Source organism: Morone saxatilis, unplaced genomic scaffold, assembly GCF_004916995.1.
Source record: "Morone saxatilis isolate NCDOM2014 unplaced genomic scaffold, NCSU_SB_2.0 Contig17, whole genome shotgun sequence".
In the NCBI taxonomy this organism is placed as follows: Eukaryota; Metazoa; Chordata; class Actinopteri; family Moronidae; genus Morone; species Morone saxatilis.
This window is the reverse complement of record NW_023339729.1, coordinates 6843648-6855698: the sequence shown is the minus strand read 5'-3', so window position 1 is coordinate 6855698 and position 12051 is coordinate 6843648. Positions and strand designations below refer to the sequence as shown.

Genomic DNA, 12051 nt, shown 5'->3' with positions numbered 1-12051 from the left:
AATCTACTTCCTGGAGAGTCAGCTGTAGTTCCCTCTCAGTGTCACTAAGTATCTGCTGTTGTTGGTGACGTCCCGAGTGAAAAAATGTTGACGTGAATGGGAACAACAGCAAAAGTTCCCAGGGAGGAACTTGACGTAAACAATGACTGAATATATGACAGCTGTTCCGTCACCAGTGTGTGATTACACTGATTACCCCTAATAATTCACTAAGTAATGACTTCCATATCAGAGGACACTAAATAAAACACTTCAATCTGAGACGTCAGCCACTTAAAATAACACCACAACTACACTAAAAAGGTATATGGGACTTTGTTCAGAAGCATAATTCAACACACAACATACACCCAGCCTCATAACAAACACTTAACACTTAACTCATCTCAGCTTTGGAGTGATTTGTCAGTAAATCAATTACTCACCTGACCAGGAAATAAATCAAACACTGTTTTGATGACTGATTAATCATTTATGTTGATTTTCAATCAATGATGCTAAATATATGCTGTAGAGCAATTAGACGATTAATTGATTAGTTGAACGATATAAAGCTATTTTGATGGATTAATCGCAAATCTTAAATCAATTAATTTTAAAATGACAAATATCACTCATTCCTGCTTTATCATCTATAAACACTCTTTGGTCTTTCATAATTTTCTTTGATAGTAAAATTATTACTCTGAGTTTTGGACAGTTTGTCAACCTGAACAAGAACTCTGATGGACATATTTGATTATTTCTTTTGTATAAAAATACAAAATAATCGATAATGAAAATGATCATTAGTTTTAGTCCTAATTTTCTGGTTCAAGCATTGCAAAAGAAAAGGTTGGTGGCTTTTCTTTGTTTTCCTGTATCCCTGTACATTTCATTGAATGTGTTGCTCAGACAAAACAAGGAACTTAAAGATAAAATAAAATAAAATAAAATAATTTATTGTCCTAAATTTTAGGGACCAAACAGTTAATGTAGAAAATAACTGACATTAATCAAAGAGGAAATAATCATTTCTTGCTGCCCTATGGGTGGGTGATGTGGACTGTGGAAGTGTAAAATTGGTTTTGGTTTTGATTACACTATAAACAGCCAACTAGCCTCAGACATTTGAATATGTTATCTCTCATGCATTCAAGGACAACATTTAAGCTAGAAACCCTCATATTATATTTTTCAGGCCACATTAAAGGTCATATCACTATTAAATGAACATCCCCTTGCTCTAGGTGGAATACCTCAATAATGTTAACATTTACATATTTCAATAATGAGTCCTCCTACATGTATTCTGTGTGTGGTTGGCACCTCTCATGCTCTGTTGGACCAAAAGCTTGACCAATACACTGTGTGTTTACAGTGGAGATAATGCAAAGTAGTCAAAGCATTAATACAATTATTTACATGCATGACATTTTGACAACTGACCTTGATGTAAGTGTAAATGATTACTAAATATTCCACAAACCCTGAACTTGGTTTGAGATGAAATAGATCTCAAACCATACATAACAAATGCACGTCTGGTAAGTGTTTTAAATGGTGTGAGGGTTTAGGAGAGGAGCAGCAATTACAGTCAGCTGTAAGATAACAATAGCTCACTGAGTCATATACACTTTGGGTAGTTTTATTCCAGCTCACCTCACACTGTCCATCAGTGTCCAACAACTGGAAGCTCGTCAGCCACACGCCGGGCTCCGTGTCCATGTGGACGTCCACACAGTGACTCGGCCTGAGCCACAGCAGCTTCTTCATCCTGCCCACCCTGCTGCGGAGGCCGCGGGACTCCCCTCCATCACCTCCTCCACACACAGGAAGAATGGTCCTCATCTCCCGCTCTGTGTCACGCTACGGGCCCACACACCTCGTCAGATCTCCCCCACACCTGCTGCCTCTTCTGTGTCAGGGAGGAGAGCGTGAAAACATTAGGCATGGTCGCTTGCTGCATTGTTTTCTTTACATTTTATCCAACCATCAAAGAAGCATCCAGGTCAGCTGTAGGCAGGTTACACGTTGAACAAACATGAGCCCTAAAAAACTGGGTCAGTGGTAGTTAAATTTATGCACAAAAATTTGATTTACCATGCTGGGACAGAAATAGGGTTAATGTTTCAGCCTAAATAACTTCATTAGGAGCAGCACAGCACAACAGCATAAATTACCTTAATTCAATGAACTCCCTTCGTAACAAACAGCCCCTAAACTGACATACAGAGTCATTTTGTTTAAACCGATCTTGAATCAACACAGTTTTAAAGCTACCAACAATCTGTGGTAGCAAAGAAAGGCATATAGATGACTAAATGACAAAACTGGCAAAGCGTATATGCTGCACCCTGTATAGTGGAAATGTTAATATGGTCTCAAATGGCCTCAACATGAGAGCAATAAATCAATGAAAATATGAAGTCTGCAATGAGTTACAGCACTATATAAATGTATGGTCAAGGCTTAATACAACCATAATATATCTCTTTCTTTTTTTTACAGTACAAAATGACACACAACTCCACTTACAACCACAGCTATTGAGAACAATTTTTTTTCTACAGCATTCCCAAGAAGAATCTGGATATTGTAGCATTCAAAAGATACTCTGGATGCAATCAAAAACCCATTTACATTAAAATTTTTTTACTTAACCTTAATTTTGCTTCTCCTGAATCCTGATGAAGACCATGTTCAGAGCTGTACACGTCCAGCCAGAATATTCATGAAGAGACAGTGTGAAACTTGCATGGAGGAGACTCTGGCATTTATCTGTGAGGACGGATTGTTCTTTGTGTTTGTGGGTGGATGATGCTCTGCGCGCATGTTTATGCCGTGTGAGTGTGTGTGGTGTGTGTGTGTGTGTGTGTGTGAGGAGTGTGTATGTGTTGGAATAGATTCCTCCCTGTTTGGCTGTACACTGAGATGTATAATTGTCCCATTTTGATTGCATCCCATCATTCCAGTTCACTGGCCTCCTCATTAGAATAAAGCACAAACTCTCTGCCCTCATTTTCACCTGGACCATAGACAGAGTGAGACACAGACACTGAAGCATACATGTGGATGATTTGATTCTGCTTCAACAAAGTGCGCAGACTTGCAGAATCATCCACATTATTAGGATATAAAATGCGTTAATTTGAACTGGCTGATGATTCCAAGTCGTTTGCTGATAAGATGCTGTCTCTTACCTGCGGGTGGGTTACAGACTGGGTGACCCTTATAAAATCGTGACAGCGTGACACGATTTAAAGCCCACAGCCTGCTGATACATATTGGCTGGAGGCCTGGCGGCAGGACATGTTGAGGAAACTCATTCACGCTTCTGGCAGCGATTCAAACCCTGCAGAAGGAGGCGCAGGCCCGCCTCCTCTCACTGATTGGTCGATCGGCTGGAAAGGAAACTATCTATCAAATGGATGCGCATCATTTACTACTACTGTGAGAGGCACGGATGTAATTATTGATTACCGGTATATTTGGTACGTATATTAGCCGATCAGTGTCCAACACGAGGAGGTTCTTTCCATGCTGTGAATCATTCAATCAAACTTTATTTTTGTGTGAATGCATTTAATATTTTAGTATATGTAGGCCTACAGTGTATAATGAGATGAAATCTGGATGTCACAACTTTCACAAGTTTAATATTGAACAGGATCACTATGACAATACAATATATTACAGTCAAATTTGAGTTACATGCTATCTATTTATTTAATTTCATATTTGTCTTTTGTCCTTTTGTTGGACTGAGTCTGTGTTTCTTGTTCTGATCAAATACAGTAAAGAATCAAATGCAATCGAATTTCTTCCTTTTACACTTTATTTTTATTCATTTCATGACAATGGTCTAAATCAATTCCCAACCTGGGGGGTCCTAAAATAACATAATTATGTCTCTAATCTTATTTCCTTTCTTCACATGAAATATAAGATACATTCAAGTCTTCAGGACTATAAAAACCCTTACAAAAACCGGGAAGAACAAAATCATCATCCACACTAAAGCAATAACCTGTGAGTAGTAGAGATTTAAAGAAGGTGATCTTGATCTAGCTTTTATTAATTAAAACATAATACCAAACCTAAAGGCTAAACATTGATTGAATAATTGTAATTTGTTGGGATAAAAAAAGCAGTCGATGTTGGATATTCTGAATGTGGCCTTATTGACAACTGCAGTCTGAGTCAACTTTCTTCTTCTATATTGACCTTCCAAACATCATATAGGTAAAATCATAATATTAACTACAGTTTACAGAGGCTAAAAATAAAACTAGTGGATTTAAGACAGCACTGAACTCTAACAGGTCACTAACAGGAAAGAATCAAAAGTCTAAAAACTCTCCAGCTGCTCTTCTTTTAACTTTCCCTGGAACTTACTGCGCATACACACACACACACACCTATACACATTCAGTGGGTGATCAAAGAGCTTTAGTTCATAGTCAAAAGTTGTCCGTCTGGTTACATTCTGTAAGTCATTCAATCACAGCAGCTGAGACGTCAACCAAACAATTAAGAGAACACTGTTGAGGTTACAATTTGACATTCTGGTATGAAGAATTGTTGTTCTGTCAATAACTCAAAAGATAATCCACCTAACACCAAAGACCTTGGCTCAGTCAACCACAAAGCCTTTGAGTGAAGAGGCAGAGCAATTTTTGAGATGCTGAACATAGCAAAAATAGTTCAGGTGTTGGCTCTGTATTTCTACAAGCAGGGTAGGATTAACACACTGCTCTGTATCACACCTTAAAGTGGGACATAAAGTGTTTAGCGTCAATGTGGTTCACCCCTTAAATACAGGCTGGATTCGTCAGCGGTGTTGGCTTTCAGTGAATTGCAGATCATGTTTGTGAGATAAAAACCATTACATTCACAATGGACACGTTTCCATCAGCAGGACAGTGACAGAACACCTGTGGACACAAGTTACCTGCCCACCTACAGACATTTATTTTATTGGTTTCCCCTGAAGCTGAAGGTAGAAATTCTGAACTGTGAAAAAGAGGCGGAGAAATGAGTGTTGGTGCAACAGTGGCACCTGACAGAGAACATTACTGTTGTCAAAACAAACTCACTTATACAACAAGTAACCAGTGAAGGCACAAAAATATCTATTCTTCATCTCAGGTAAATTGTGCTCATCTTACAGCATGTCCAAAAATATATTTGCATTTGCATTTTCAGCTAACAATTGACTTGAAAACTAAGATTCTTTGTAGCAACTTATAGTAAGCTCATTTCACACTCAAATCAGTTTTGAGACTGCGACGTGGCTCAGAACTTGCCCTTCTTCTTTTTCCAGGGCTTCTTCTTTGACTTGGAGTCAATGATCAGCTGAGACTGACGCTTGAGCGCCTCCCTTGAGATGATGTCAGCCTCGTCCTCCTCGCTCTCGTCCTCTGAGACACAACAGTGACAGTTTGAGACAAAGACAGGTTTAGACTGTGTGCTTGTATTAGTGTGTGTGAGTGTGTGCGGCTCCCTACTCACCGTCATTGAAGAGGTCCAGTCTTTGGTCCTCAGGTAGCTTGACACGGGTGTTGTAAGCTGGCAGTTTCCCCTCGATCCTGACGTAGAACTGCTCAGAGCAACAAAAAGACACACAATGACCACAAGTAAAACATTATTTTATATTTGCCAATGTAATTTTCAATATTTAATAATTAATCATCAAATCCCATATGTCGCATGGAAATCTGGCTTCTATCCTGACTTTTTTTTTTAAGTAGGTCTTCTCATGCTCAAGCAATAGAAAATGTGAAAAGTTATTCACAAAAAATATGTCAATGTTTAATTCTAGTATTATGTTTATTTTTCCTGTGTAGGTGATTTATTTTAGATTTACAACTTTTAAACTGAATTTGTTAGTGTTTTTTAGAAACAAAAACTTTAAGAGAGCCACATTTGAAGTTGTAGAAGAGATGGGATCTTTTTGAAATGTATCTATAGAATCTAGACTACAAACCACTAACCACTGTTTTATCTATTTTATATTATTATAAGCGGTCTTTTACATAGGTCTGGTGGTGTTTACCTATGATAAGTGTTAACACTGACTCCTAGAGTGATGTTTGCGTCTGTGTCCTCATCATCTAACAGGTACTGTATGATGATCAGCAGGTCGGTGTCTCGCAGACTTGATGTTCTACTTTGTGGTAGAAGTGCGAGTTAGGACAGCCAAGCAGTTTCTAACTGTACCAGTCAAGCAAACAAGGCTAGACTGATTTTAAAATTATCACCTCAGATTTACGTCAATCACAAAGATTATGCCTTCTAAAAAGGGATCTGAGAGTAAAATAGTCAATGTCATTAGTAAATGACTGTTACGTGTTTCCTATGGTACACTCTGATATCCCATGTTCTCAAACAGAGCAGGCGCTGCCAAGCGTTAGTAATCACAAGCAAACAGTTCAGGTGGCTCTAATGGCTGCCTTTCCATTCAGATAAGCTATGCAACCACAGCAGCATGCATGCATACATGCTCAGCCATGCTCTGTTCATTTGTCACTCTGTGCAATGTAGGCTTATACAAGAGACCTAACATGCCCTTTGCCAAAACTGCATTTATCATTGAGTTAACTGTGTAAGTTAAACTTACAGTTAGTTCATGTCAAAAAATTTTACACAAACTTTTTTGAGTTTTGATGTTCCCAAACCCTTTCATCAAAACAAACACAATACCAGCACTCACACATAAATAGTCTAGATAAAATGTTCGCAAACTGAAAGGTACTTAATACATAAGACTGAATGCCCAAGCCCAGAAACATAGAGCAAGAAGCTATATATAAAGAGCTATCCAGAGTAATAAATTATGGATAAATGATACACAGAGCATAAAAAACAATTACTTTACATGATAATACAAAAAAAACCCTTCATGTAGTACATACATTCACATAGTATATGTGCCTTAAAACTGTCCTAATGAATGTGTAAATAGAGGGTGCAAACTACCCAAAGAGAAAGAAAAATCACTGAAACAGGATTTGTCTACAATGGGGACAAATAAAAAAAGAGACATAAAACCTTATTGAATTTTTTGAGAGCACAACAATACAACACTATTGCCCACAATAAAGAAGGACACTCTTAACTGTGAGTGCTGATACTTTGTTTTAATGCTTGCTATGACAGTGATTTGGACCTGTGCTCGCTGCTACTTCTCATTGTACCCAAACCCTTTCCTGTACTCAGTTACAGAGATATTACTGGCAGACTATGTTGGTCACATGGCCTTCATCATCTCATCAGAGACACCTATTCACGTGTAATGCTGCTCATGATCCAACATTTTCTCTTAGGGAGGACCGTATGTACAATATGATTCATCTAATTATCCGCCCGTGTCGAAACCATAACCCGCATTTCAAACCACTGCTGCTGGATAAGTGTTGTGGAGGTTCAACTCACCTCCTCCTCCTCAATCTCCTTCATAATAGCAGCCGTGTCCTTTCCCTGAAGCTCCTCCTGCAGCAACTGCAATTTCAGCTCACACTGGGTCATCAGCTCTACCACAAACTCATCTGAGTCTGGAGACACCTCGGCCACGGTGTCCTCACTCTGGAGAGAAATGGAAGCACGGTGAAGAGAAATGAGCTTAATAATTAAAGCCAAATCTACGATCATGATGGGTGAGGTCGCGTTTACCAGCGTGATGTGTTGAAGTTTGTCTGCGAGGTGCTCCACTCCGGCTCGGACAGTACTGAGGGCTTTAACAAGCCAATCCAGCTGCTCTTTACCTGCATCACACCTCTGCTGTTGAGCCTGCAGTTGCTGCTCGCACTCCTCCAGCATCTGGTGGTCACTGATAAAACCACAGAGACAGAGTAAAGGCTTGAGAGTAAGCATTACACGGCTTCATACATGATGCCTTTATTCCACTATCACTGTCTGAGTGTCTCACCTGGAGAGTTTAGCCTCTCCAGAATATTTCATATCCTCGAACTGTTGCCTCAGGAGCTCCTTCTGCTCCTTCAGCTGCTGCAGCACCTTCTCGTTCTCTTCCCTCAGCTTCTCCAGATGTTGGTGTGTCTCCTTCTGTGAGATAAAGCGCTGCGCTATCTCCTACACACAGAAAAACATATATGTAAACACTGATAGTAACCATATAAATACATCCATAGACAGTATGTGTAGATGAATAGGCCTTCTCTTTCCACATCCCTACCTGTATATCTGTGACTCCGGTGGCCTCCTTGATGCGTTTGAAGGCCTCCTCAAAAGTAGAGATGGCCTTCTCCTCTTCACCGGCCACCCTGGGGGTGCTGCGCTGGGCCTCGCTGCTCAGTTCATCTGGCTGCATCGCTGTTCTCTGAGCCTAAAGGCAGCACAGGTTATAACCACTCAAAACATTACTTGATTCAATTCACCCTACAGAATGTCGCTGTTTTGAATATAAGGTCCAGTGTGCAAGCTTTAGGAGGATCTATTGTCAGAAATGGAATATAATATGGATAATTATGTTTTCATAGGGGCGTTCACCTGCTTTGGTCAGTTTCGCAGCACCGTAGTAGCAAATGATGCCACTAAATTCTACATACTGGACTACATATATATATATATGTATATTTTAAACCACCATGTATATCTCACCCTTCTATCAACTTTTTCAGCTTGGGCCTTGCGCTCCTCAACCTTTTTCCTGTAGCTGGCAATAATACGCTCTCTCTCCTTGCGCTCCTTGTAGAGCAATTCCTCTTGCTGCTGCAACTCAGCCTGACAGTAAGAAGAAAGGGAAGGGGGTAACACAAACAACCTGTGAGTATGTAAGCAGTGAATTTGTCATGACTACAATTCAGATAGATATAAAGGATTTTTTATAGAGGCCGTTATATAGGAGGCACCCATCATAATCTTCATCTGCACATTCCTTTTGAAGAAAGACAAAGGGAGAGAAGAAAAATAATTCTGTTTGAACAACATATGGTGAGATGAGGTAAGCTATGTGTCTGTATTTGTAAGTTGTATGTATGCATCAAAATGAAAAGGAACAGGAATAATCACTTAAAAACTGTTTTACTTGTGACTCATAAAACTTAAATCCGAAGTATGACAGTAATGATGGGTGAATCTTCTGACGCCTTCATTAGAATGAATCACACATTTTTGAACACGTAGCAGAGAAGGTCACCTTGGCAGCTTCTTTAGAGAGCTGGGCGTCGTTGTTCATGACCTGCATGTTGTGGAGCTCCTCTCTGTGCTTCAGGATTTCTGCTTCCAGACTGTCCAACTGGCCCTGGAAAGTCAGACTCTCCTCCTGAAGAGGTGACAGTGGAAAAGTAAGGGATAGAGAGAGAAAGCACAGGAAATACGGGTGTAAAGAGTGAGAGCAGCAGAGAGTGTTTTACAAAGGATAAGATCATAGGAGGACACTAACACCAGGACCACTGAATTAATTATTACTGGCTAATCAGATTGTGATCTAGAAATAAAAGCTTAATCTATTAAGTTGAACTGGATAACAACATTAACCACATATAAAATGTAACTGTAAATCAGTTCAACTATTACCACTACTACTATAAAAAAAGGAGGTCAAGCACTGTGCAAACAACGGTAAAGTGAGCCAGGGACAGGAAGTACTGTACCATTAGGAAAGTCTCAGTCAACATTTAAATATCACACACGCAAAGTCCCATATCAAAGGCACAACACCACGGGCCATTACTCTGCAGAGCAACAGCACATGATACCTGAATGAAAATGATTAACAGGCTGTGTTCAAAATGGTCATAGTGTACATCTTTCGGTGTCTACTGATGGCTAATGCAACATACTGTATTTGTACTTCTATTAAATCACAATGAAAAAGGCTCTCAGAATAACCTCTACACAGGCAGCTCAGCACAATCAGTGTTTTTTTAGACACAAATCATTATGGGAGGCAGTGGCAATGATGGTCCCACCTCACGTCCAACAAGTGAAGATGAGTAATTTTGAGGCTAAAAATGTTGGACGAACCTGCAGGTGACTTTTGATTTTCTGATAGTTAGTCATGATGTTCTCAGCCTCCTTGCACTTAAACTGGGTCTTCTCCAGACTGTTCTCCAGCGCCCGCAGTTTCTGATGACACACAGCATTGTTTACAGGGCATGCATGCTCGCACTGTTCTGTCATGTTTTTTATTAAGAGTGAAGAAAAATACATCTCTACATGAGCTTGAGAGGTAAACTACCATGGCATCTTCCTCTTTTTTCCGAGTGCGAGCGTCAGCAGACTGTGCTCCATTGCTGCCCTCTGGTTTCATCCTCTGGTATTTCATCTTTAACTCTTCCAGGCGGCGATGGTGGGTCTGGGTGGTGTGTTTTAGGGCATTGAGACGCTTCTTCTTAGACAGCACCCGCTGTTCTAGCGTTGTCAGGGCTTCCTGACAAAAGGGTAATGACAGCAAGAGGATGTGTGAGCAAAAGAGAGACAGAAATGCAGACTGTGAGGGGCGAACAGGGAGAGTTGTATGCTTGTGAGCAGTCTCAATCTATTATTTATATTACTAAAATAATTAGACACAAGGCTGAGAACTCTTTTCCATTTCAAATTTAATTGTTAGCTTGCTACTAATAATAGCTGAGGTGTGAAACCTATGGTGAAAATAATCAATATAACAATATAATTCTGTCGTCCAATATAATGAACCTGATAAGCATGAACAAACCGATGCTGCTGTAGAAGCGTTTTAGCACACAGTATGTATGCTCCTTCCTCTCACCTTCCCTGACATGTTGCGGTAGGCGTCCTTCTCCAAGCCTCTGTTATGAAAGGCCACTTTGATGACATTATCATCACCCTGGGAGGCAGAACAGCACAGGGAACAACACTGTTAAACAACCTGGGTCATGTGTAATCTCTTAAGGCTTTGAGTATCATACGAACCTTGTAATTGCCTGCAGTTAGTCACAAATTTCAAACAATATGATTAAATAAACGGTTTACTCATCAACTACCTATATACTATAAAGTGGAAATATCACTGACAGATATTGTAAAGAGGTTTCAAAGGGAACAAGATTGACATTGTGAGGAAAGTCAGGTATGATCTGTTTTACTGTTCACTGTGAAGAGCTGGGACTTACAGCATTGACCTCTGCCAGCTGTCTGTACAGCCTCTTGTTGTCCTGCCTCAGCTGGCGGATGGACTCGGTGTTTCTCTTGATGGTGGACTGAGAGCTCTCATAGTAGGCAGTTCTGTCGCCCTCTGGTGGACACATTTAATGGTTATACCAATGACAATGGAGAAATTGTCTCATTATTGCCTAATAAATACTAATTAACTGCTTTTTCTGTTGCATTTAGTTTTGGGTTTGCAGTGGCTAGTCACATAATAACCTATATATGACAGCTACCTAGCTACTTGTAGCAAAACTCACTTCCTTTAACAAGAACTGAAATCAGAACTCAAAGTAGTAGAAACAAACTCACCCAGTAGCTGGATTTTACGCTGCATCTCCGTTATTTGGTCATGCAGCGGAGGTTTAACCGTGTCCGCACTGAACGGCATTTCTGTCTTGTTACTGTTTTACACAATTAGCAAAGAAACCTATGCCAGCAGTCAGTGTTGGCTTGAACTAAACCAACAGCTCTTGTAGGCTCCGGTGTTGCCTAGCAACATGTACACTTACACCAAAGCGAGGCTCCAATTAACCCTGTGTGTGCCGAGCTCCTGCGATGATGAAATATACAGACTGCAACAGTGACCTCATTGGTTATCATCAAAACATGGTGTTTATGTGATGAATAAAATTCACTAAAGCAGTAACTTAGGTCCATATGCTTATTCTGGTTACTTAATATTTCAACATTAAATGCAGTTTCTTTTAGAAATATCAATAGCTACCAGGAACCCTGCTCCTGTGAAAAAAGCAATGACTAAATGCTACAGACAAATACAGGAAGCGTTCAGCCTGAAATACAGCCTACAATTTGTAAGCTGTGTATGGATACTACTTTAGGCCTATATTGCCCATTTATGACCATTTTAAAGATTTAATACCTGAAACTATATGTTGTTATATGACTGTACACAATACATGTTTGTTACATTTATTTATT

At 39.8% G+C, this 12051-nt stretch overlaps 2 protein-coding genes across 2 annotated transcripts in view; both read right to left on the bottom strand.

Moving 5' to 3' along the window:
* The window catches only part of rgl3a (ral guanine nucleotide dissociation stimulator-like 3a), a gene marked incomplete in the record, with an annotated part of 17175 nt that extends 15345 nt beyond the window's left edge, over nucleotides 1-1830 (bottom strand). Inside the window, 1 exon segment of the mRNA XM_035659559.1 lies at nucleotides 1642-1830. Within this exon segment, the coding sequence (XP_035515452.1) occupies nucleotides 1642-1830 (189 nt within the window).
* Nucleotides 1831-3812: 1982 nt separating this feature from the next.
* On the bottom strand, nucleotides 3813-12029 carry ccdc151 (coiled-coil domain containing 151). Its single transcript, XM_035660230.1, has 13 exons — nucleotides 11422-12029; nucleotides 11076-11197; nucleotides 10712-10789; nucleotides 10181-10372; nucleotides 9967-10068; nucleotides 9137-9262; nucleotides 8599-8721; nucleotides 8174-8323; nucleotides 7910-8070; nucleotides 7654-7810; nucleotides 7417-7566; nucleotides 5494-5581; nucleotides 3813-5402 (listed from the first exon to the last, which is right to left on the bottom strand). The coding sequence occupies exons 1-13, from the start codon at nucleotides 11498-11500 to the stop codon at nucleotides 5278-5280; spliced, it is 1653 nt and encodes a 550-aa protein (XP_035516123.1). The 5' UTR covers nucleotides 11501-12029; the 3' UTR covers nucleotides 3813-5277.
* Nucleotides 12030-12051: the final 22 nt, after the last annotated feature.